At 51.2% G+C, this 25,978-nt stretch overlaps 1 protein-coding gene across 1 annotated transcript in view; it reads left to right on the top strand.

Moving 5' to 3' along the window:
• Nucleotides 1–25,978, top strand: part of CUNH4orf50 (chromosome unknown C4orf50 homolog) — a 72,185-nt gene that overhangs the window by 29,568 nt on the left and 16,639 nt on the right. Inside the window, exons 7-13 of the mRNA XM_027766206.1 lie at nt 7,469–7,565; nt 8,540–8,667; nt 9,892–9,952; nt 10,223–10,311; nt 11,049–13,526; nt 20,841–21,014; nt 24,152–24,208. Coding sequence (XP_027622007.1) covers nt 7,469–7,565; nt 8,540–8,667; nt 9,892–9,952; nt 10,223–10,311; nt 11,049–13,526; nt 20,841–21,014; nt 24,152–24,208 — 3,084 coding nt within the window. The remainder of the gene's footprint in view (nt 1–7,468; nt 7,566–8,539; nt 8,668–9,891; nt 9,953–10,222; nt 10,312–11,048; nt 13,527–20,840; nt 21,015–24,151; nt 24,209–25,978) is intronic.

Raw genomic sequence — 25,978 nt, 5'->3', positions numbered from 1 at the left:
TTACTAAAGCCACCATAGTGGTGTCTCCCAGGTGGGATGCGTAGAGCCCAAGTGCCCCTACATGGGTTGAGCTTAGACAGAAGCTGGGCCCTATACCTTCTGACCTTGCCCTGAAGGCTTTAGAGCTCATTTCCTCCCCTTTTTCCCCAAGACTTTTGCCATAGGGTACACATGCTAGCTAGAGAAAGAGAGAAATCATGAGGGGGAAAGTGAGAAATCACCCCCGTGAGGGATGGCCACTCGGAAATCTCTTCTCCTGCATTCTCTTCCTGAGATTTTGGGCACCCATGCACACAAGCCCAACTTGAGCCTCAAGCCACCAGTTCTAGGCCTCAAACCATGGTCATCCATGTGGATTCCAGCACCTTAACCACCATGTCACCTGCTGGCCCCACATCCTACATTTTAGCCTTGATTTCCTTTTAGACAAAGCAGGACTTAACGCCTGTGTTAGTATGCCAGGTTGCTAGAACCAAGGGCTGCAAACGGGGTGCCTTAAACAACAGAAATATATTGTCCATAATTCTGGAAGCTGGGAGGTTCTACATCAAGGGGTCAGAAGGCCCAGCTTCTTCTGAGGCTGTGAGGAGCGATCTCTCCCAGGTCCCTCTCCCTGGCATCTACAGATGGCCATCTTTGCCCCATGTCTCTTCATGTCATTTTTCTTCTCTGATGGTGTCCAAATGTTCCGCTTTTATAAGGACACTGGTCATGTCAGATTAGGGCCCAGCCTGCTCCAGTGGGACCCGTCATAATTGATTACATCTGTAAAGACCCTGTTACCCAATAAGGTCATGTTCTCTGAGGTACTGGGGTTAGAACTCCACCCTACAAGGGGACTCCACAAAATTCTTGAAAAATGGAATTAAAGTGTAAGTTGTTTTGGTGCAGAAGCATTTTGAAGTGCATACATGATTTTTTCATCATATACATTTTCCATGAATTTTTTGAGGACACCGTGTGTGAATCTTAGGGGGCACAGGAAACCCATAATTAGCACCTCTCTGGATGAGCTGTGATGGGGGAAGTTCTGTGGGTTCCAGGTCCTTGAAGGCAGGGAATTGTGTTGCTTCTGGAGCTTTGCATGGATGGCTGTACACATCCCCTAACGTTTACTGAGGGCATCTCTGTGCCAGGCACTGTGCTCTCACTCTGCGTGGACCCTATCTCCATTTTACAAACGAGGGGGTGAAGACATCAGGAGGTCTGTGACTACTCAGGGCCCTGCAGCTATTAAACAGTGTGCCTTGCTCCATTTGGCTGCTGTAACAACTGCCGTACACTGGGTGGCTTAAACATTTACTTCTTACAGTTCTGGAGGCTGGGAAGTCCAAGATCGAGGCACCTGAAGATGTGGTGTGTGGTGAGAATCTGCTTCCTGGTTCACAGATAGCACCTTCACTGTGCCCTCACATGGTGAAGAGAATGGAGAAGAGCCTAGTGCTCTTGCGTTCCTTCTTTTAAGGACACTAATCCACCTGCTGGACCTAGTCACCTCCCTAAGGCCCCACCTCCTAATACCATCCCATTGGAGATTTGAGTTTCAACATATGAATTTAGAGGTGGAAGGGGCACGAAAATTCAGACCATAGCGTGGTGGGGCCAAAGCTTGCCCCTCAGTGGGCTGACCCTGTGACTATGCTTATAAAAGCCATGTTCTGCTTCCCTGGTAAGTTCTGCTCAGCAGGCCAGTAATTGAACTCAGTGGGTATCCACTTGGTGCCTGTGCTTAGATCCGGCCTGAGCTCTGCCCCAGGCCTGGGGAGTGAGTAAGACAAGACCCCTGCCTGTACAGGATGGCAACATGGACTGGGGAAAAGTGGGGAGGGACGGAAGTGGGGCCGGGGTGGGAGACCCCTAGCCTGTGGGTCACTGTGGAAGACTTGGTGCTGGATGGGGAGCTGGCCCAGGGCCAGGCTCTGTCCCACTCAGGGTCAGCTGAGAGCCCAGACGTGGAGCATCCTAGGGCCAGAAAGGGCCCCCTGGAGAGGGAGAAGTCCTCCTGAGAGCCCTGGGCAATGTGCCGTGCGAGCCAGCCACCGCTCTTAGACCGAGAGCAGTCTGAGGTGGCACCCGTTAAAATGCTGGGACCTGTGACTAAACAAACTGCAAAGCCAGACACGGCTCTCCAGAGACTTCGGTACTTGGTCGGAGCTGCATGGCTTCAGTGGCCGGGGCTGTGGCTTCCAGGCCTCAGAATCGATGAGGTCGCCTGCAGACTCCAGAGAGCATCACGTGTTTTGTGATGTTCTGCAGCTGTCCGTGCCTTTCACGTGGCTGCCAGTGACCCAGACGGACTGTGAGCCAGGCGCAGATCCCAGCACCTTTCTCTAGATAACTGTGGCGACCGCCAAAGGACTGCCCTCTGATAAACCCCTCGGGGCTCCCACTGCCTCAGGATCACCATGCGGCTCAAGGCTCCTGGTACTCTGGCCCAGGCACCTTCTCTGGGCTCAGTGGACCATCATCCACGCTTCCAACTCCCCCTGGTCATGCTGAGCTCCTGCAGGTCCCTGACTACTCCAGACTGTTCTGGCCTGCAAACCTCCCCTGGATCTAGAAGCTTCTACAGCTCCCCACTTAGGGGCTCAATAAGCCCTGCTACTTTCTCTCAACTCAGCAAGGACATTGTTTCCTCGAGGAAGACTTCCCTGACCTCACTTCAACTCACTCCCTCCTCAGTGCCCACAGAGAACCATGGCCCTCCTTTGGTGGCCCTGATTCTCACTGAGCCTGGCCTAGCCCTCTGCCCCCACTGCCGCCAGTCTCCCTGTCACCAGCTGGGTCTGATTCTAAGTCCCTGCCCGGCCCAGGGGCTATGAGATGCTCGCTGAGCTAGTGGCTCAATGAGCAGTGGAAGGTATTTCTCCACCGTGTGGGAAATGGAAGTGTCCAGCAGGAGGGACTCCTAAGTGACGAAGCCGGGAAGTATAGAAATTGGGGAACGGGGACGCGTGGCTGGCCCTAGGGGTGTGAGCGACAGAGTCACCCAGACCGACATCTCCCAGGGTCACTGCCTGCCTGCAGCAGTACCGCGTCACTTGCCCTGTAGCAAGCTTACGGGGGAGCAGAAGCAGTGGCCCCCACTGATGCGGATGAAGAAACCGAGGCAAGGAGGTAAAGCCACTTGCCCAAGGAAGTCAAAAAAGCAGGATCCAAAAGGAGACACGGGCTTCGCCATCACCCCAAATGGCCCCTTGGTTATGTGTAGTGTGCGTTGGGAGCCGTGTGTGAGTTAGTGAGGGCAGTCATCGGAGAATGTACGTATTTGCTCCATAGTTGCAAAGCGCTTTCCTAAGCTTGAGCTCACGGGTGCTGTGATGCAGCCAGTGCAGGCATTAATTAGCGTCCCTACTCCCAAACCGTAGTCTAGAGGAGTCACACGGCTTGCCAAGGTCACGTGGTTGACAGCTTTTAGAGCAAGTTGCAAGGAGCCCAGATGCCCAAAGGACAGACGCTGACCTGGAAAACAGTTTGGGGAGGTGGCTTCCGCTTGGGTCGCAGGTGAAAGGACATTTGGAAGGACTGTGGGCAGCAAGGCGAATGTGGTTTCTCCGCAGCTGTGTCCAGATGTGTTTCTGAGTGTGCACTGGGCATCGGCCATATTCCAGGTAGGGTGTGAGCGCTTGGCCAGAGAGGAGCAGACATGGATGCTGTGCAGGTGCCGCGCAGGCGCTAGACCGCTCCCACTGAGGACGGCACTCGGCCGGGGCCTGGCCTGGAGGGCAGGCTTGCCCTTACAGACAGGAAAAGTGGACCCTTAAAAAGTCAGTGTCTGCTGTCATCTCAGAGCTGAGGTTGCCCTCTGGTGACAGGGACTCACTGAACGCTCTTGCCAGCCTCTGCCCTGCAGCGTGTGTAGAGACCCCTGGTGGCCGTTACATGCATCTCCTCATTGTGCTGGGAATTCCGCAGCACCTCCCTCACTGGGGCTGAGCTGTGTATCACACATGGGCTGCACACTCTGGCAGCAAGCAGGGGCTCTAAAAACAGCGTCAATAATGTAAAAAAAAAAAAAAGGCAAAACCCACGAATGTACAAATAATATCAGCGAAAATACGAACAGCCAGTAGTCTTACAAATAAGGCCAGCTCCATTAGTTACAAAATAAATGCAAATAAAAGTCGATTTTCTATTCTCTTCTGTTTGTGAAATAGTAAAAGGGTAGGACCAGCAGGTGGTGTGGTGGTTGAGGCACTGGGCTCCACATGGCCGACCACAGTTCAAGTCCCAGACCCGGTGGCTTAAACTCACACCAGGTGCATGTGCGTGCGTGCCCAAGATCCTGAGAGGAGAATGGAGGAGCAGGGATTATGGCATGACCATCGCCCCTGGGGGGTAATTTCCCATTTTCCTTCTCACTGTCTTTGGCGAGTGCATGCACCCTATGGCAAAAACCTTAAAGAGAAAGAAAGAGAGGGAAAGAAAGAAGGAGAAGAAAGAAAGATAAAGAGAGAAAGTAGAACAAAGGAAAAGAAATGATAAAGGGGCTACTGCAGTGGAGAGTTTGCCACTGGGAGTGTGAATGGGCATGTCCTTTGGGGAGAGCTGTCACCCAGTAATGTCCAATGCCCTGATGTGTCTGTGCCGCGTCTCCGCCATTGGCTTCCGTGACTATCTGGAGGAGGTGACGAGAGGAGCACAGAGCAGCACCTGATAGCCGTCTCGGTGCTGTGCTTAGTAGGTGAAAACTGGAAACTCCGTGGAGAGGGAGCCGGTCTGCTAACCTAAGGTGTGCCCTACAGCAGAGGCGGTTGGCAGCCGTACTAGTTGCAGAAGCGCTTGTGGAGAAATAACCTCTGTGACGTTACATGGAAATGCACCAGGTCAAAAGGTACACATTATGTAAACTGGATTTACGGGACGTCTATGCATAGACAGCAGCCCCGGAGACATATTCTAGCACATTAGTGTCCCTGTCGTTGTGTTCCTCGAACTCACAGGGCCTGCCACTTAGTAGGGATGTGGTGAACTTATGTTGAATAGCACAGAAGCGATCCTGGTACTGCAACAAAATCCAAATTCTACTCTCTGAGATACAAAGTGAACATCGACCCTGCTCGGCGGCTCTCCTTGTCCTACCTATTCTTTCTTCTTTCCTTTGACTTCTCTCTCTCTGTTGCTCCCATTTATTTCCATTTTTAGCTCTTCCTTCTCCCTCCTATTTTCTCTTTTTCTTCCTTTTCCTTTCTCTTCTTCTCTCTCCTTAGTTTCCCCTTCTTAGGGCCAGCAGTTATGTTGCTGGATTTCCATATGCCCGACTGCGGTTCAGGTCCCGGACCCAGTGGCTTGAAAGTGATGCCGGGTGTGTGTGCATGCATGCCCAAGATCCTAGGAGGAGAAGAGAAGGGACTGCAGTGTGGCCAGTCTCCCGGAGGGGAGCGGATTTCTCATTTCCCCTCTCACTGTCTCCCTCTCCAGCGAGTGCACCTGCCCTATGGCAAAAACCTCTAAAAATACCCAAATTTCCCCTTCTCCGTCTCTTTTCAATGATGATTTTAAACTGTGGCGAGAGTGTTTACTTCTGACCAAGTGGCAAGCAAATGTGTGAAGGCAAGAGCGGGTAAAGGGGCCGCGGGGCAGGGCAGGCCGTGGAATGCAGGACAGAACGCTGGGCCCATGCCCAGTGGTTTTTGCTGGTTTTGGTCAAGGCTCCTGCTCTGCTACTTGCTAAAAATCTTCTGAATGATTTTATGGTGAGGTCAGGGATGAGCTCTCTGGTCTTTCTGGAGAAGTCGATGTGACACGCACATCACACAGATGACTAGGATTGACAAACCTGGAGAACGAGGAGATGACATGAGGAAGTCTGAGGGCGCTTCATTTGGGGGCAGTTCCAGGAGGACCAAAGAAAGCCTCTCTAGGGTGCTGCCCCGAAGCTGAGCCCAGAAGGGAAGGAGTCACCGGGCAAAGGGGCAGACAGAGAGGCAGGCTGCAGGAACTGAGTGGGCACAGGCTGAGGCAGGAGGGAGCGAGGCCTGCCAGGAACACAGACTGGGCCGGGCTGGGCTGGGGTTCGCTTTCAGTGCAGTGAGAGGCATCCGTGGTTGAAACAGGAGAGCAGCTTGATCCGGTTTCCATTCTAGCCCAGTCACTCAGAGGCTGAGTGGAGCGCGACAGGAGGGCCCAGAGCAGAAGGGGCTTTGCTGAGCAGACAGCAGGAGCTGCATACCTTCCCCAGGAGGACGGGCCAGCCAGGACGAACAGCGTATGCAGAGGCCCAGAGGCAGGGCAGAGCACAGCCAAGCTGGAGTAGGCCAGGAAGCCACTGTGAATGGGGGCCAGGGCACAGAGGGCCAGGGATGAGAACCCACCTGACCCTGGGGTGGCCTTGACAGCCTGCAGTGGCCTCTGGTGCCTTATCTCAGCCTTTGAAGTGGCCCTGTAGCATGGAGGGCCTTGTAGTTCCGATGGTGCATATCAGGGTGGTCTTCCCGGCAGCTGTGAGAAGAACATGAGGAGCCAGGAGTCTGCTGAGGACAGGCGAGGACCTGAGGGGCAGGTGGGAGGGGGAGGGCATTCACCCGTTCACTGTCTCCTCCTCACTGCTTCATGAGGAGCCGGATGGGGGTTTGCTGGCTACATGCGCTAGTGAGTCTAAAACAGCTGCTCTTCCACAGGCTCTAGCTTCTCGCCCAGCTAGCAAACATTCATTAAGCACCTACTGTGTGCCAGGCGGAGGTGAGGACGCAGGCAGAATGCAGGCCGGTTCACCTCCCAGAGGAGTTCACAGTCCAGTGTGGGAGGCAGTTGGGGTGGCTGGGAGCTTTGGCTCAGGCATGGTGGTAGGAGGAGCCGGGCCAGTGGGACTCCGGGGGACCCCTGTCCTGAGCCACTGTGGATGGTGGGTGAGAGCCCTGCGCCCCCACCCCAGTAGCTGCAGGGAAGAGTTGTCTCTGAATAGTGATCCGACCTGCAGGGACCTCGGTCGAGCTCCTCCCTGCACTCGGCTCGCCTTTCTGAGAGAGGCTGGTGAGGGCGCTGCCCGGGGTACCTGGCTGTTGTGTTTGGGCCTTGTTGACAGCTGGGGACAGGGCCATCTGACCCCCAGGCTGGACCCCTCCTTGGAGGGATGCAGAGGGAGCTTCCGCATAGGCAGGAGCGGGGCTGGGAGCATGTGTGCCCTTTAGGGAGCCCAGGCGCATCTTGGCTGGACAGACAGACTCCTCTTAGGGCAGGATGCTGCTCCTCGTTATCTACAGAAAGGAGCCCAGGTGCCACCGTGAGCTAGCCGGCCCTCGGAGCCAAGAGCACAGGACAGGCCGTAGGGCCAGGCAGCGTGCCCAGGGCTCTCTGGGCCCCAGCCAAGCCCTGTACAGAAGGACTTGTGGAAGCGGGCTCGGAGCAGCCACTTCATGGGGCTCTCATGGCTGTCTTGGCCTGCTACAGAAGGGCTGGTGGAAGCGGGCTGGGGCCAGCCACTTCATGGGGCTCTCATGGCTGTCTTGAATTCTGTGTCTTTCCCAAGGACGCCCTGAGCTGTGTTCGGGATGACGCACTGCCCCTGCCCACCTGTGGAAGCCATGGCCAGTGTGACAACAGCCCTGGACAAAGGGCCTTGGCAGGTGTGTGGGTGCCGCGGCGTGGGGCATGGGTGTCCTGATGACACACCCATGGTTAGCTCATTTGGTCCTCATGATGTCCTGGAGGGGTGGGTCTCCCCCTCCCCACAGACAGGAAGTAGAGACTCAGAGAGGCCGTGTCACTTGCTCAGTGTCACAGCTGGAAAAGGCGGGCTCAGAGTGTGCATTGCCCCCAGGGGTCTTTGACTTAGGCTCACCTAGGCATCTGCTCACCTCGGCAGGGAAGGGTGCCACCAGGGGGCATGCGTGCCAGCAGGGAGGAAGCCGTTGGGATGCCTGGAGCTGCCCTACCCTCCACACCCAGGCGACAGTTCAGGTCTGAAGATGGCAGAGTCCTAGCAGGCAGATGTGGAAGCTGGGGCAGCTCTGTCCCTCACTTGTCCCCAGTGTGAACCGCCATCTCTCCTAACAGGCTCAGGGGGCTCAGAGCTTTGCGTCCGACTGGGAACATGTGCTCATTCATGGCGCCCGGGCCAGGTGTGGCCGCACTCGCCCTGCACTGCGTCTTCATATGCGGCGGTCTGCTGACGGGCGTAGCCAGCACGCCCAGCTAGTTGTTTCCAGAGAGCAGAGATGCAGGTCACCCAGTCGCCTTGTCCTGCTTGTGCAGGGTTGGGCAGGGGCATTACTATCATCCTGTGGACAGATACAGACACCCAGGGTTTGTAAGGCTCCTGGGCTTTGAGGGGTGCATGAGCTCTGTGTCCGGGGAGGAGGCTCGGAGAACGGGTTCTTCTGCTCCACGGCTGGTGATCATTCCACGTCTGGGAGCCTCGGGTTCCTCGCCTGACAGAGCGGTGAGCATTAGGCTGCCTTTGGGAGAACTTGCATGCTTGAGACTTCGGATTAGGAAGAAGGGCCATGTTATCCTAGCTGCAGGTGACACGGTTGCTAATGGCAGCCATGGAGAAAAGCTCCTAGAGGGTCTTTAAACCCTGAGGCCACTTGCTTCCCAGGCCAGCCCTCAGAGGGGCCCTGCACCTGCGGCTGTGTCGGGGGTAGACGAGGCCCTGCTGTTTTGGTGCCGGACCTGGAGACCACAGGCATGCTCCTGGGAGACCTCGTAGGACCTGACAGTGAACAGGTAAGGGCGAGGCTTTGGGCACATGCAGGTACCACTGGGTCTCATCAGTCCTACTGTGTGTGCCCTACTGGGTGCTGGGGCCTAGCCTGCCCCGTTACAAGCTTTATCGCATCAGAGTCTCCTGACCTTCTCTGAGGCAGGTGCTACTGCCCTGTTCTAGAGGAGTAAGGTGAGATGCCAAGAGCCCTCAAGGCCACGTTCTGTCTCTGTCCCATGGCCCCTGCAAGTCAGGAGCCAAGGTCCTGAAGCACTTGCCGTGGCTGGCCTTGAGGTCGTGGCATGTCACAGTTTTCTCACTTCCGTTTTTCTGCTGCTGAGGACAGACCCACACTGAGACAAGGCCGAGGCCTGCTGCCAGCCCTCGCTTGGTCCATGACTTTTTTTTATCTTTTTGAGAGATTGTTGCTATAGGGTGTGTACACTTGCCAGAGACACACAGAGAGATAGAGAGACAGAAAGCAAAAATGGCCACATCACAATCCCTTCTCCTCCACTTTCCTTTCGGGGTTTTGGGCACACACACACATGCACCCCACGTGAATTTCAAGCCACCAGGTCCAGGACTTGAACTGCGATCGACCCTGTGGGAGTCCAGTTCCTTAACCACCACGCCACCTGCTGGCTCAGTCTCTCAGTGGCTTCTTCCTTCCTCGGTGTCCTGCTCTGAGCTGGAGGCTGACCAAAAGCTGGGGCTACAGGGAGAGCTACATGGAGAAGCTGCCATTTCAGTGGCCCCGCAGAGAGCTGGGGACCGACTGACAGGCTCACGGGGCCTCCAGGGCAGGCCCTCTTTTATCTCATTGCGCAGGTGTGAAACCGGGGCACAGGTCACAGGGCTGCCATGTGGTCACAAATCCGAGAAGTGGGGCGCTGGGAAGCTCTCCGCTCTGCTTACTGAATGACGACCCTCTCAACCTCAGGTGGCCCTACAGCCCCCCATCTGAACTGCCAAAAAACTCACGGGCTCCCAGGAGCACCTTCGACACCACCAGCCCACGTCCCCATGTTACTGGTGGGAACAGGGCAGCTACCAAGGAGCAATCAGGGGTGGAGCTCAGCCCTGGCCTCCCCATCTCTGCCCCCCTGTACTGTGTCCTCTGTTGTCACCTGGAATAGCAGTAGGCTCAGCCTCGCGGTGACTTACGCGTTGTCTCTTATGTCCACGACTCAATGTCGCGTGTAACCGCACTCCCAGTTCTCCACTTGCCCCTCCCTTGAGGCCAGGCAATGTCCTTTAACATCGAGGAGACTCATTTTACAGACCGGGAGACCGAGACTCCAGGAGGTTAAGGCCGAGCTCACATCCAGGTTTCAAACCCAGATGTATGTTTCTCTGGGGCAAGCGCTTTGCTCGCTCACAGGGGGCAGGTGGCGCAAGTGTCGTGTGTCTCCAGAGAAGGGCCTTGCAGCCATAGGCAAAGAGGATGGAGGAGACAGTGCTGCCCAGAGGTGGCTCTGGGGGCAGAGGCGTGGTGGCCACCCAGGCAAGGGCAGCCTACCTACCTTCAAGCCTCCTCTCCTGAAGGCTTCACCTGCATCCACCTGTTCCCGCCAGGTTCAGAGGCCGACAGGAAGCCCCCAGGGCTCACGGCAGGCCTGGCTGAAGCCAACCTTCATCTCCCAGGCCTTCCTCCCTCCCTGCAGGCCCCGACCCCAGGGCGTTGTTCTTTGAGCTGGGCCCGACCTCTTCACAGGCTACACGCATGGAGTACGTGAGCATGAACACATGCCTACCCAGGAAACACCTTTAGTGTGTGCCAGCACTGTTCTAGGCCCAGATGTTGGACAGAGGCGGTCTAAACTAGTGCTACCTGCTAGAATTTTCTGCAGCCTGGTAATATTCCGCATCTGCGCCGTCCCAGCAAGATGGTAACCACGAGCCACGTGGGGCCAGAGGGCACATGGAAGGCGCCGGTGCCACTGCAGAACTGAGCGTCAGCTTCTGTGTAGTTACCGTGAGCTCCAGCAGCTCCGCGTGGCTCGTGGGGACTGATGGACAGTACAGGGCTGGGCGGAGTCGGACAGCACGGACATGAGTGTGTGACACTATGTGAGAGGGGATGGCACCTGGGGATAGTGACATGGGATAAATGGCCTGAGAGTGATGGCGGAGGGTCACAGGGCCTTTTGGTGGTAGTGAGGTTTGAGTTGGGAAGAGAATGAAGTGAGGGGGTGGGCCACGGGTATCTGGGGGAAGGGTGTTTTGGGCAGAGGGAAGAGTGACGTCGAGGGAGGTGCCAGGCTTGGGCTGTGTGGGGAAGAACAGGAGGATGGGTAGCCAGCTGGGCAGCATGGAAAACTCCAGAAGAGATCAGGCAGGTGGGGAGGGCCAAGTGGAGGATGGGGCTGCTTCACACCTTTTCGTCTCTTTCCATCTGCAGCTCGCTCTGTCCGAGCCCCGTTTGGACGGACAGGTTCTTCTCCGCATCTGCGGCTGCCCCCCAGGGCAGTATATGGACAGGCCGCTCCTCCCCGTGGACATGACCTGCGTTTCAGAGAATCCAGCAGCTGCCCCAGCCCAGGAGGCCTTTCTCCTGGTGCAGACAGCCACACACCCGCTCTGGGGACCAGCCGAGGGCCCCACGCCCCTACCGCTGCTGCTGCTCCCAGAAGCTCCCCCAGAGGTGTCGAACACCAGGCCCCCACCTGCTGCCGTAACTGCAGGACACCCTGGCTGGGATTGTCACCAAACAAGAGGCCAGGATGTCCCCTTCTGCCAGGAGGACCCCCACACTTCAAATCACCGATCTCCCAGGAAGGAGCTCACGTATCTAAAAGACACTTGGGATGACGGAGGAGGGGACTCAGGCACGAGAACCAAGGAGTGGGAGACAAGGAAGACAGAAGGTAGGAAAGACAAAAACCTCAATGAAAAATACCAGCCAAATCAGCAAAGCCAGGAGAGCCTGAGCTTGCCGAATGGAGTCCGGGTCCCCGATGCTGTGCAGGACAAGGGCAGAGGTGCGGAGACCCAGGCCACAGCCTGCTGCCCTCGGCCCTGGCACGAGTTCCTAGTGCCCCTTCTGCAGGAGGAGGCCTCAGTGCCGAAGGAGGGTCTTGAGTGCCCGAGCAGGAGGGAAAGCATGGAAGGATATGTCTGGGGCCTCCTAGAACTGCCGTCATCAGAGAAGGAGGAAGTAGGGCCCCCAGCCACCTGCTCAGGGGCTCAGGGGACCAAAGAGCCACGGTCAGCAGGAGGTGAGCTGCTGGCTAAGGGGAGAGCCATCGGGAGAAGAGTGGAGGGCCAGGAGGAAAACCGGCGGTGGTTTGGAAAGTCTTGGCTTCTGCAAAAGGAAAGCCAGAGGGCTGGAGGGCAAGGGGATGAGGAGGAGGTGCCACGTCAAGAAGCACCCAGTCTGGGTCCCAGGAATGTCCCCCAGAAGCCTGACTCCGAGGAGTGGGAGGGCAATGAGACGCTGCTCTCCGTGAGCCAGAGCGGTTTGCTGCTGGTCCCCCAACTGGCCTTACCAGCTGATGGGGACAACTCTGCTAGCTGTCCATGGGATCCAAGCACAGGAGGTGAAAGGTACACTCTCAGAATCGATGACTTTGAAAAGGAGATGGAGGCTTGTTTCCAGCAAGTCTCCCTCCTGAAGCCTGGCTGTGGTGGTCAGCTATGGAAAACCTCCACCTTGGCGGGACAGAACTGGAGCTTTGCCCGGAAATGGCCCGGCTGTGAAGAGCACGAGTGTTTCCACCGTGCTGCGGCAAAGCAGAGTTCGGATATTTGTTTTCTGAAGGAAGCAAAGTCCGAAGAAAATGATGACCGTGTTACATCAGGAAAGACCAAGGCCCTAGGCACCAGCCAGATTTTCCCAGGGATGGTGTCTGACTTGGATGACGCCCTCCCAGGCCCTCCAGCGGGGCTCTCTGAGCTGGAGCTGACCCAGCAATCAGGAGGCCTGGAGAGATTAAGAAGCAGCTTTCACCAGCTCCTGTCTGCACTGAGGGAAGAAAGAAGCCAGGTTTTACATGACAGCACCAAACTGCAGGAAGCCCAAGAGAGGTACTGCAAGCAAGCGTGCACCCTCGAGGAAGAGAGGGCCAGAGACCAAAGAAGAATCTCCAGGCTTGAGCAGGATAACAGCAGGCTGGTAGGAGACATCTCTCATTTAAAGAGGGACCTGGACCAATACCTGCAGATCATCTCTGACCTCGAAGACTGCAATGGGAAAAGTTACCACAAGATTTCGGAGCTTGAAGAGGAAAATGAAAAACTGAAAGGGAATCTGAGCCAACTCCAGAAAGCTATGTCTGAGAGCGTTCGGAAGTCCAGAGGCGCGATAGAGCATGTCTCTCGGGAAAATTGGGAGCTCAAGGGGCTCGTTTCAGAGCTGGGGGTCAGTTACAAAGAGCTGATCAAGGACATCGTGCTGGGAATAGAAGACATGATCCGGACCTTGAAGGGTGAGAACAAACACCTGCTCTGCAGGGTCCGTGTCTTGGAGAGGGAGGTGATGCTGAGGATGAGCACGGGTGGCGGGCATTTGGTGGGAGGAAGGGACCACCTCCAGGCAAATACCCAGACAGCAGTGGACAGAGGGCATGCCACAGACAAAGAGGTTCAGGTGACTCAGCCTGCAGGGCAATGGACTATAAGAGCCCACCCACCAACCTTGGATGTGGAAACGGGTCTGCCTGCAAGACAGAAAGAACCTTCCTTAGCCTTGAGTTCCGGAAGCGGGGCTGATTCCAGTACTCTATCCTTGGTCTGGAGAAATGCTCGAGTACCCAATACCCTGCAAGGGAACATCGATGGAGCAGGAATCAAAGAAGCACATTTGGAAAAAGAGGAGACAAGCCCGGGGTGCTCTGCAGCCCAAGGGCGCGCCCTGAGGTCTCTGAGCAATGGCCCCCAGGTAGGTTGACCTTGCGCAGCTGCATGCAGTACCCGTGCTGGCTACCTTCTCTGGTGCTCCACCCCCGGAAAGCCCCCTGCAGCCCTGTGAGGGAGGAGCAGTCACCATTCCCATTTACCGGATGAGAAGTCAAGTGACTGGCCTGGGGTCACACGGTGAGTGGGGGGTCGGGGGCAGGGCTGGGCCTTGCACCTAGTTGATCTGACTTCACAGTCTCCATGCTTAGCTACTATAGAAGTCTCAATGTGAGTCTGCCCCTCTACTTAGACTCTTCACATCGGAGTCCAATAGAGCACAAAGGGGGAGTTTACGCTTTTACGTTAGACCTTGTGTTTCGGGATCTGGGGTTTCTCAAGCAGCCCAAGTCAGAATGCTGCTCAGTAATCTTGAAAGGTGCAATAGAAAGAGTAGGGGCTGTAGACCTGACAGGCAGGCTTCAAACTCAGTTGTTTCAGACCTGTGATTGCGAGCCCAGGTATGGCCTCCTGTGAGTCACTGCCCTCATCTGGGGACCACATGGTACTCGACTTCCAGGACTCCCAGGATGAAATTTTCATGATGTTCTTAGGTGGGCTTTAATAGTATCAGTAAGAAGAACAGCAGATGGTGTAATGGATACGTTGCCGGACTCCCATGTAGTTGACCGTGGTTTGAGTCCCAGATGCCAGGCGCATGTGCGTGCGTGCCCAAGATCCTGAGAGGAGAATGGAGGAGAAGGGATTGCAGCGTGGCCGTTCCCTCCCCCGGGGGATGATTTCTCACTGCCTGTCTCTATCTCTCTGGCAAGTGCACCTGCCCTATAGCAAAACTCTCTCTTAAAAAATAATAACAACAATAATAACAAAAATATGATCAGTAGGATATTTAGTGTTGAGCCCTTTGTATTTATTCATATTCACTTTTTGTGTCTCTCTCCCTTTCCCCTCTTTCTTTTTTCCATCTCTCTTCTTTCTCTTCCTCCTTCCCTCCCCATCCCTTTTTCTCTCCCCTAGCAATTTTTAAAATCATTCCATAGAAATCAAAGAATTTGATGAAAAGAATTTGGGTTTAGTGATTTTCTTTATTGCTTGTCTGTCTTTTATTTCATCGGTTTCTTTTAATATCTTCGTCATAGTCTTTCTTTCACTTTCCTCTGCATTAATTTGCTGGGCTTTAAAAAAGTTTTTTTTATTGTGTCTTGCATTGAAACTTAGATTAGTTTTTCAATGTTCTTCTTTTGCGATTTATGCATTTAAAGATATACATTTCTAAGCATCCCATAATTTTGATATGATGTCTGTTCCTTTCAAAGTAGTTTCTGATTTTGACTGTGATTTCTTTTTTGACCCATGTGTTATTTAGGAGTATGTTGCTTAATTTCTAAGCGTCTGTGAGATTTTTTTTAGTTATATTTTTGTTATTGATTCCTAGTTTTATTTTGTGTTGTCAGAAAGCACATACCGCATTATTTTAATCTTTTAAAATTTGTTGAGACTTGTTTTATTGATCAGATTATGGTCTATTTTGGTAAATATCTCACATTTTCTTGTAAAAGATGACTATTCTGCAATTGTTGAATATTAATTAGGCCAGATTAGTTCATCACATCTTCTAAATATTTACTGATGTGTTGTCTATCTGTTTTGTCGTTTACCAAGATGTATTTTAACATCACAATTCTGAATATGTGTTTGTATACTTTTTCTTTTAGCTTTGTTATTTTTGATCCATAGATTATGTCATTATTTTATATAATTTATTTACTATTTTTTCTGTCTTATTTATTCTGTTTTATTTTTACTTTCTTGCCTTTTTTGGGTATTAATCTTATATGTATATGTTTACTTACTTATTTACTTCCTGGAAAGGATACAGAGACAGAAAGAGTGAGAAAGAGAATGATGGATACCCCCAACGGGTCTTCACGCCATGATCCTACGCCAGCCTCATCTAGCCAGGGTCATGGGTCACATGCTTAGTGTGAATGCAGAGACCTTGGAACACAAGCTCTGGTTTGCTAGTCTTGTGTTCTACTATGTCCCAACTTCTGCTAAGTCCAGCCAAGGGGTTCCTAATTTTATTAATTGCATTTTGCAGTTCAAGAATATCCACTTTATGCTTCTTCTTTAAAAAGAGATCCATTTTGTTGATTTTCCCCTGTGTTTTTTGTTTTTTTTTTCTTTTTTTTTTTTTTTTTTGGAGAGATTTTTCACTGTAGGGCGCGTGCGCTTACCAGACAGACAGAGAGAGACAGAGAGACAGAAAGCGAGAAATCACCCCCAGGGGGGATGGTCATGCCACAATCCCTTCTCCTCCATTCTCCTCTCGGGATCTTGGGCACGCACGCACACGCGCCCGGCGTGAGTTTTAAGCCACCGGGTCCGGGACACGAATCACGGTCGACTACGTGGGAGTCCAGCGACATAGCCATTACGCTAACTGCTGGTTCCCTTCCCCTGTGTTTTAAAATATTAAGTTGTTGGGAAAAATCATGATGTATTTTTCTACATTTTCCTATGGAAAATGGTGTTACGGCTTTCTCAATGACTCAATATATAAAAATCCTAATTGTTTTAAAGACCTTGTTTGCTGCCTCCAATATCTGCATCATCTCTTCGACAGTTTTTTGACTATTTTATTTCTTAGTGAATAGTAACAATTTTCTCTTTCTTCACATGTCTAGTAATTAAAATGTTTACACTGGACATCATATATGATTTGTTGCGGAGATTCCTGATAAACATTGTCAGTGGTTCTGAAGTTACGGAACTGTGATTAGACCATGTTGTACCTGTGCAATTCTATTTCAGTCGTGCCCTCAGTCCTAGAGCTTGACTGTTCTCCTAAAGTGCCCTTGCTCCAGGGCAATGTCTTTCCATGGCATCGGCTGAGTTCTTCGAGTGATTGCCAACGTCGTCCCCCTTGGACTTGGCCAGAACTCTGCCATCTTCTTGTAGCATGTGACCTCCAACATCTCTTCAGCAATTCAGCTCCCAGACGCTGCTCCCACGAAGCTTAGACTCTCATACTGGGCCGCACAGCTTAGGAGTCAGTCAGGGACCCACAAGACAGTTCTAGGACGGTATTCGAGTTTCTTCTCTGCGGCTCTCTCCTCTCTGTAACTTTGTCCCATAAACCCCAGCTGTCTTAGCATCTCTGGACTCCAGTCTCTTACTTCTCTACTCAGCAGGACTGCCACTCTCAGCTTGGGCACTATTTTCCCAAAGCACGCTTTGGAAAATATTTCAAAAAGAAATCTAGGGAAATGTGGAGTTTGCCTTTCGAGGCATCCGTTTTTTGCAAGCTTGCAGACCTCCATAGCTCACCATCCAATGCCTGCAAAGAATGCTTTTCGTACGGTCGTCTGATACCGGCTCTTTGGACCTAGTAAATCTGAGGAGTTCAGTATTAGGCTGAGCCCTTCAGGGTTAACAATGAGCAGCAAGGAAGGGCTTTCTAGGCAGTGAGACAAGCAAGTGGCTGCGCTCTGAGCTCAGAAAGAGCTTGGCTTCTGGAAAAATACAGAAAATAGCTTCTGTGGCTGGCTCAAGTTGACACGGAGGCTGAAGGAGAGGTGTGGTATGGTATGAAGGTGGAGAAACTGTCATGAGACAGGCCACAGAAAGCTCGTGGGCCCTTAACATGATCTTTCCTAACTGCAACGGGAAGCTGTCGGAGGGTTCTAAGCAGGAGAAAAACGAGGTCCGACTTGTACTGTAGGAATATCACTGTCTGCCGTGAGGAAAATGGGCCGGGTGGATTCAGAGAGAACAGGGGAAAGGAGTTCTTAGTTGTATAGCCTAGCGGTGAGGAATTTGGAATTAAAAACTGGAGCTGGAATCCATGGAATCTGGCGATGGGAAGAAGACAGTGAAGGAAGTATCCTCTCTCTTGTCTCCTACGTCACAAAGCTGATCATGTCATTCGTTGTCTTAAAACCCTTTGGTGGCTTCCTACTGTACTGGACGTGAAACTCAGACTTCCTCTCTGGGAACTCAGGAGCATCAGCTACGGCCACTTACATCCCTGCCCGCCATGCCCAGTGCCGCAGCCCCTGCCTCAGTTTTCTGCATTCTCGTTCTGGGATCGCCGTTGACCCCAGCACTCAGGGTGGGCGTCTTCTCTCAGAAACTGCCCCAGCCCCCAGGTGGGCTCTGTGCAGAGGCATGTTAGAGCTCACTCATGCACACTCCTGTGTCTAGCTCTGTGTTCAATAATGTCATTCTGGTAGCTTGCAACTGGTGGAAGTATTTACACCATGGAAATGGGTAAATGCTAAAAATTGATGCTGTCCCTCCCCGACCCAGGAAGCAGTTGCTATACATCGGCCACCACAACCCTGCGTGGCGCCTCCAGTTTAGTGACTTCTTTAGGCTTCTGGCATCCCTTGGCCACTCTACTGTGTCTAGTGTCCTCCTTCACAGGACAGAGCTCCTCGAGGGCAGCATGCCCTGAAGTCTCCATCGCAAGTGTGGCCTCTGGCTAGAGCATGTGCTCATGATGTTTGGGAAGAGCCAGTGATGGGTGCAGCTCAGGGCTGCCGTGTGCTACAGTCCTGTGTGACAGGCAGGCTGCCCCACCTCACATTGCCGTTCCCTTTAGAATATGCCATGGCTGCTCCTGAGGACCATGGGACAAGTCCTCATATCACTGCCAGGGAAGGGAGGCAGCGAGGCAGTGGAGGGAGCTGAAAGGTCAAGTTGTTTTGAAGTCGTAGAGCCGAATTTCACAGAGCCATTCGGAGCACCCATCTGTTCTTGACAGGGCCCAGTCTGTGAATCTCAGGCCCACGCAATGCGAATGTCTATTAATTAAGAAAAATATCCATCCCATTCTGCCATCATGTTCCTGGTTAACAAAGGAGAGGCCCGGTCAGCTAGGGAGTCACACTGGTTCTTGCCCTCTTGCCGTCTCCTCCCTCCTCTCTCTTTCCTACCCAGAACAGCTGGGGATCCCTCTCCCACTGCTCCCACTGGCTGGGAAGGTGTGGGAGAGATGATATTTGCAGACCTCAAAATTCCTGGGGTGTCTGCTTTAAATGAAATGTAGCAAGAGGGGAGAGCCTTTGAAAAGTCTGAGACGTCTCTGGGCATCCTCACCCTTTCTGAATGGAGCTTTCACTCTTAGCAGTGCCCACTCCTTCAGAAGGCCAGTCAAAAGCAGTGTGAACCAAGAGCTTAACCCCACTCGTGCCCTTTCATCCAGAAATTCCCGCTCTGATGCTTCTGGGGAAAGCCCCAGGGGTACGCTGCAGTGTTTACACGCACCAGTGTTTACCACCGCCTCAGGTACAGCAGCAGACCTCAGGCCGATCCAAACATCCCACATGGCCACGGAACGCCACATCCGTGCCCACGGCAGCATTTACAACTCCTTTCCGTTCATTGGTGCTATGAAAAAATGCACACGATACGATGTCAAGGGAGAAAAGTGGGATGCAAAAGATACACACTGTGTGTTAAATTCTATGTAGGAAATATGTGTAGGGCCAGCAGGTGGCATGGTGGTTAAGGTGCTGATTTCTGCATTACTGAGCACGGTTCAAGCCCTGGACCCAGTGGCTTGAAAAATCATGCTGAGTGTGCATACGTGCATGCCCAAAATCCCAAGAGAAAGGAGAGAAGGAATTGCGGAGTGGCCATCACCCCTAGGGGAGTGATTTCTCACTTTCCCTCTCTCTCTCTCTGTCTCTTCCCAATAAGCACATGCATCTTATGGCAAAAACCTAAAAGAAAGAAGAAAAATACGTGTATATACTTATGCTTCTATTTGTATAGGTATATGTATATAAGTTATTTAAAAATGGGAAATCAGAGCCCAGAACCATCCAGGGGAAGTAGCGACTTTACCCCTTAACCGCACTCCCCGCAGCGTGAGATCAGCCGTTCCTTCTCGCCATTCTCCCTCCCAGAGACTCCCTTTGGCGTCCCTGTGGAATGTGCTACCTTCGAGTCAGACCCAAGAGGAGTGACGGGCAATCTTGCTCTGGTTTGAGGAAAGCGTTTGTGGAAAATACAATGCTTCCTGTTTTATATAAAGCTTTACTGTAATAAGCATATCATACTCTAAAGTGAACATTACGTTTCATTCATTGTCCTGTGTTCAGTAACGTGGTGACATTCAGTTGAGTGACAGCATAGCAGCAGCATAGTCTCAGTAGGCTATGATACTCCATCGTGCATTTTTTTTTTTTTTTGGAAAAAAACAAAACAAAACCGAAAACAACAATCCAGGATGTTATTCTGGGATTCCCCACACCCCCAACACCTGTCTCAGGAAACCTAGTACGGGCCGCACTCAATTTGAGTGCATGTGAGGACCCAGAAGGGAGATGACGCGGGGCTGGGCGCTGGTGCGGTGGTGAAAGGCAGAGCGTTGTGAGGCTGCATGTGGGAAGGTCCCGGCTCACAGCCAGAGACCTCAGTGCACCAGGCCTGCGTGTGCCCATGACTGGGCTGGCTGGGTTGGCTGGGTCGTGGCATCGGGACCCCGTCTGGCATGATCTCTCTCTCTCACACTCACTCATGGAAAAAATGCACAAACTTATATGTATGTATATATTTATTTTGTTTTTTTTTTTTGCCAGAGGCTGTATGCACTGCCTGGAGAGAGACAGAGAAAGACAGGGCAGGTGAGAAATCACTCCTGGGATGTGTGGGGGGAAGAGCATACCACAATCCCTTCTCCTCTGTTCTCCTTTCGAGAGATTTTGGACACACACGCCTATGTGCCTGGTGTGATTTTCAAGCCGCCAGGTCTGGGACTTGAGCTGTGGTCACCAATGTGGGAATCCAGCACCTTAACCACCACGTCACCTGCTGATCCCCATAAATAAACTTAAAAAATTATTTAGAAAAGAGAAAGACTACGTGGAAAATACGTGGATGATAATAAAGGGTATGCTGGGTAATAGGGTTGGGGAATTATTTGCTGCCTTTTTTTCCTCTTCTCTCTTTTTCTTTTCTTTCATTTTCTTTCTTTCCTAGGTTTTTGCCATAGGGCACATGTGCTCACCTGAAAGAGAGAGACACAGTGAAAGGGAAAGTGAAAAATCACCCCCCAGGGGAATGGCCACACTGCAGTCCCTTCTCCTTCATTTCATTCCTGGGATTTGAGGCACACATGCAACTGTGCCCTGTGTGATGTTTAAGCTCCCGGGCTGGGACTCGAACCATGATTTTAGCCATGTGTGAGTCCAGCCCCTTAACCACCAGGCCACCTGCTGTTGGCCTGTGTTGTCTTATTTTCTAGAACAGTTTTTAGAAAATATTTTAATGCAATAAAAAAAGGGATCTTGGAAGATAACTTAGGAATCTTATTCTGTGCTTTCAGCAGCTGCAAGCCCCAGAGGCCAAGGCTGTCAAGGAAGACCCCGGGCTGTGCATCCAGCGACTCCATCACCAGGTGCTGACCCTGCAGTGCCAGCTCAGAGACCAGGGATTCGCATACCGGGAGCTGCAGGCGTCGTGGGATAAGTCTATCCACATCCGGGACAAGCTCCAGGGCCAGGTGGGCTGGGCCGGTGCTGCCCTCTCTGCTCCTGTGCACAACTGCTCTCTCCCCAAGTCATTCCAGGACCAGGAAAGAAGCCAGCTAAGGTCTCCCTGGTCATTACCAGCAGGTTTATTAATTTAAAGTGTAGAACTGTACAAGGGACCTGCAATCTCTCTGTCCAGATATCCTCTGGCCAATAAAAAATAATACATGTCGGGGCCGGCAGATGGCACGCTGGTTAAAGGCGCTGGATTCCCACATGACCTACTACAGTTCAAGTCCTGAACCTGATGGCTTGCTTTCTCACTTTCTTCTTTCGCTCTCTCTCCCTCTCTGGTCAAATTAAAATTAAAAAATGGATAAATAAAGTTAAAATAAAATAATTATTTTTTAAAAAATAATACATATATATGATTTTTTAAAAATTTTGCTATAGGGTGTGTATGTTTGCAAGAGAGAAAGGGGAAATGAGAATGCACCCTGCAGGGAGAACGGCCGGACTACAAGCCTTTGTCTTCCCTTTTTCCTCTCAGAATTTTGTGTATGGCACTCACTTGCACTTGGCTTGTTTTTCTTTTTCTTTGTTTTCCTCTTCCCTTTCTTTTTCTTTTAAAGAATTATTTATTTAATTCTATTTAGTCATTCATTTATTTCAATTTGACCAGAGAGAGAGAGAGAGAGAGAGAGAAAGTGAGAAAGCAAGCAACTGGGTCCAGGACTCGAACCATGGTCGGCCATGTAGAAGTGTCCAGCACCTTAGCCACCACTCCACCTGCTGGTCCCATCGTCTTCCCTTTCTTTCTATTTTATTTTTACATTCAACCACTGTACATCTCTACAGCATACAAAGTGAATTTTCGCAGCATGAATACACTGTGTATTAGTCCAGTGAAAGCTGTTACAACATACATCGTCATCGACAGATAATTTTCCACTTTTGTGTCTGTTAAATGTTCCATTTCTTTTTTCCCCTTGATGTCCTCCCTCTTACCTCTCCCTTATTTCTCACCCTCCTCCCACACTGTCTCTGGTATCCACAGTTGCTCTCCATGTTTTTAATACCTTCCTATATTTCAGTTTCTGCCATAAAGTGCAGACATTCAGTTTATATTAAGTGGGGGATATACAATGCCTGGTATGTTTTTCTAGCTGCCGGATCTGAGACTTATTCTGTGCAATTGGCCATGTGAGATCCAGCACTTTAACCACCTTGACGCTGGCAGGTCCCGTGTGTGTGTGTATACATATACACACACACACATATATTACATATATATATATATTACATATATATTACATACCTATATATATATTTAAAGTCAAGCAAGTTTAAAATGTTATGTACATAAAGTTAAAAGTCCTTCTTTGGGAGGTAAGTAGGTATGCGTATAAACAGGCAACATCTTGGTCTGCTATTGTATTGCTTACACAAGTAACTGAGACTGGGTAACTTATAAAAAAATCAAAAAGAAGTTACTTGACTCATGATTCTGGTGGCTAGGAAGCCCAAAGGTGTGGGCTGACAAACGACATGACTGACAGAAGCAGAGATGGTGGTGGACGTGTGCTCAGGGAGCCCAGGGACAGCTATCTGACTATCTAAGTCTATGTAAAATGTATAGAGCTGAGGGATTCGGAATTAAAATGAACCCCCTTCTCATTAGGTATCAGGAGACGCCATCAATCTAGTCATGACAGGGATTCCGCCATGGTCCCGTCACTGCTCCCTAGGCCCCACCTTCCTTTACATTGGGAACAAATTCCAAAACGTGAATCACTGGGAGACCAACACTTTCCAAACCGTGGCAGGCAACAAGAGGAATCCTTGGGGTGTTAAAAGTGTCCAGTATGAGGAATCTTAAAAAGTTCATGAAAAATGTTTTTAAAAAGCATAAATTTCAAATTATTTTTGTACCAAAATAAACTTGTACTTTAATGCCATTTTTTTCAGGAACGTCTGGAAGTCCCCTTGTAAACTAATTGTGATGGTAGATATGTGAATTTATACAGGTGGTAAAATTGCATAGAACTCTCTCTCTCTCTCTCTCACACACACACACACACACACACACACAAACGTAAAACTGGAGAAATCCAAGTACGATCAGTAGATTGTATCAGTTTCAATCCCTGGTTGTGATATTGCTATAGTTTTGTTGCTGCTTTTTTATTTTCTTTTTTCTCTTAGGTGTGTACTCTCGCTGGAGAGAGACAGAGAGAGGGGAAATGAAAGATCACCCTCTAGGGGAGACGGCTATGCTGCAATCCCTTCTCCTCCATTCTCCTCCTGGGATTTGGGGCACACATGCACACGCATCCAGTGTGATTTTTAAGCTGCCGGGCCAGGAGTCAAACCAAGATCAGCCACGTGGGCATTAGCACCTTCACCACACTGCTGCCGGATGCTCACACTATGGCTTTGCAAACTACAGGAAACTGGTCAAATTGCACAAGGGATCTTTCGGTATGATTTCTTACAAATGTTCGCGAGTCTCTAAGTAGCTTAATTTTGTAAAATTGAAAAAATACAAGTCCTTCTTCTCCTTCAATCCCTTCTCACCTTCAGCTTTCCCGCAACCGTATTCTCCATTTAGAATGCATCTGTGTGCATGTACGTACATGACATCGTACTACATAAAACCAGTCTGCACTTGATTTTGTCACCTAATAAAACTCTTGGTGCTATTTTCATCTTGGCCTACACAAACTGACCTCCTTCTTTTGAAATTTTACATGTTATTTCATCCTAAGGCAAAAGCATAGTTTTCAATGAATATTTCTCTCTTTCTTGGCATGTGCTTTTGCTACTTAAACAGTAACATTCTAGCACTTCACAGAAAACCGAGGTTGAGGAAGATAAGTACTTGCACAAGGGCACAATATTGGGAATGGCTGAGACGGGGTTAGCACTGAGGGTGTCTAGCTCAGAAACTCACGTTCGACGTCAGACCCCAAACTCCGTCTCTGCATGGGGAACCATGGAAGGTTTTCCTCTGAAAGCAAGCGGCTCTGGGGCCTGCCAGCGGTCATGTCTGACTGGGCCCATTTTCGAGTGTTTGGAGTGTCCATGCCCCTTTGATCCCGCCAAGCAGGTGACCCTGCCAGCAGAGTCTCCAGCCTGAGAGTAATCGAAAGCGTTGCTTCTATTTCAGCTTGAAGAACTTCGGAAAAAGCAGCATGAAGCAAATTTGGCTGTGACTCCCCTGAAGGTACTATGTTTATAAAATCAATACGAGCTGTCTCTTTCAAAAGAAAAAGAGTGTAGCATTTTCCCCACTATCAGTGTAGCCCAGCTCTATTGTATACAAACACTAGAAAGAAGGATGAAGGAGACGAAAATCGCCGGAATCCCGATTTGAATGTAACACCTTCACGAATTTCTCTGTCGACTGTGTCACCAGGCCAGGCTGGTTTCTCTCTCCCCCTCTTTTCAATCTCTTTTGCAGGAGTGTGTGAGTGTGTGTGTACTTCTTCCATGAGAGACAGAAAGAGAGAGAGAGAGAGAGCGAGGGAGACACCTCCATCAAGGTCTTCATGCCACAGTCCATCTCCAGTCCGACCAGCCCAAGTCACCAGCAGGTGCTGCATGCCTGCCATGCTCAGGGAGGTCCCAAGACGCAAACCCAGGAACTTCCCATGTGGGTCCAGCCTCGCTACCATGTGCCACCGGGTGCAGCCACCGGGTGCCTCTTCCGTGCATTTTCACATGTGTCTGAGATCCTACGGGGCCTGTACGTTTGTGTCCTGTTTTCCCTCTTGACGGGATCACCTGGAAGGGGACTGCATGTTGTTACCCACCTCTGAAGCTGTCGTTCGTGCAGTGTGAGACGCATCTGTTCAAAACCACCATCTCTTTGCTCACTCTCAAGTTCATCCCTTTCTCTCTCGAAAATCTCATGGTAGAGAGCATGTATGTGTGCATGCATGTGCACATGCATGATAGAAAGAGAATGCAGAGCCCTGTATTCGTGGACTCCCACCCTTCTAGGCCAAGCTGGCTTCCCTGGTCCAGACGTTGTAGTGCTTGGACAGGGGAGAGAGGAAGGAAAGAGAGAAAGCACCTGCTCCAGGGCCTGCTCAATCCGCAGTCCCCTTCCTCCAGCCCATCAGGATCTTGGGCACATGCACACATCCGTCACATTGTAGGTTGGTCGGGTGGGCCAGGCATCCAAACTGCGGTCAGCCAGGTGGGTTCCAGCACTGCAGCCTGGTATGTGCTGGCCTGTGCCACCAGGATGGGCCAGTCTGTCTGTCTGTCTATCTGTCCCTCTCCCCCTCTCTGGCATGATTGTATATAAATGTTGTGATGCGTGTTTTTTCTTAGAAACGTTTTTCCCCACATGTATAAGCATTTCTGTTTAGGACAAGCTTGGAGAAATGGCATCCCTACCCCAAAGAGTTTAATATGCTCCTTTTCAGTTGAATGTGGAATTTGGATAGGACCAGCAGTTGGTATGATGGCTATGTTGCTGGAGTCCCATGTAGTCGACCACGGTTCGAGTCCCGGACCTGGTGGCTTAAACTCATGCTGGGTGTGTGTGCATGCGTGCCCAAGATCCCAAGAGGAGAACAGAAGAGAAAAGATTGTGGCATGGCCATCACCCCTGGGGGTGATTTTCACTTTCTGTCTCTCTGTCTCTGTCTTTCTGGTGAGTGCACATTCCCTGTAGCAAAAACCTCTCAAAAAAAAAAAAAAAAAAAAGAATTTGGTTAAGGTGACGTATTTATCTCAGATATGGGCCTGGGTTTGGGGAGAGGCTGGAGGGTCCATTCTTTCTCTCTGTTCTCAGGGCACGGAGGAGCGGGAGGAGGCCTGGATGGGGCATCAGCAGAATATGGTGTCACCTCAGAACCCCACTGACCTGCTGAGTCACCCTCCCTTTGGGCCTCAGTTTCCTCAGCTACCCGATCCCTGAAGTCACTTCCCATCTCAGAATTCCACTTCTCGGGTCTGGAGTTCGCATCTGTGAAGGAGAAAT

Source organism: Tupaia chinensis, unplaced genomic scaffold (genome assembly GCF_000334495.1).
Source record: "Tupaia chinensis unplaced genomic scaffold, TupChi_1.0 Scaffold141490_1, whole genome shotgun sequence".
Lineage (NCBI taxonomy): Eukaryota > Metazoa > Chordata > Mammalia > Scandentia > Tupaiidae > Tupaia > Tupaia belangeri.
The sequence above is the reverse complement of the archived record's forward strand: the minus strand, read 5'-3'. Positions and strand labels throughout refer to the sequence as shown.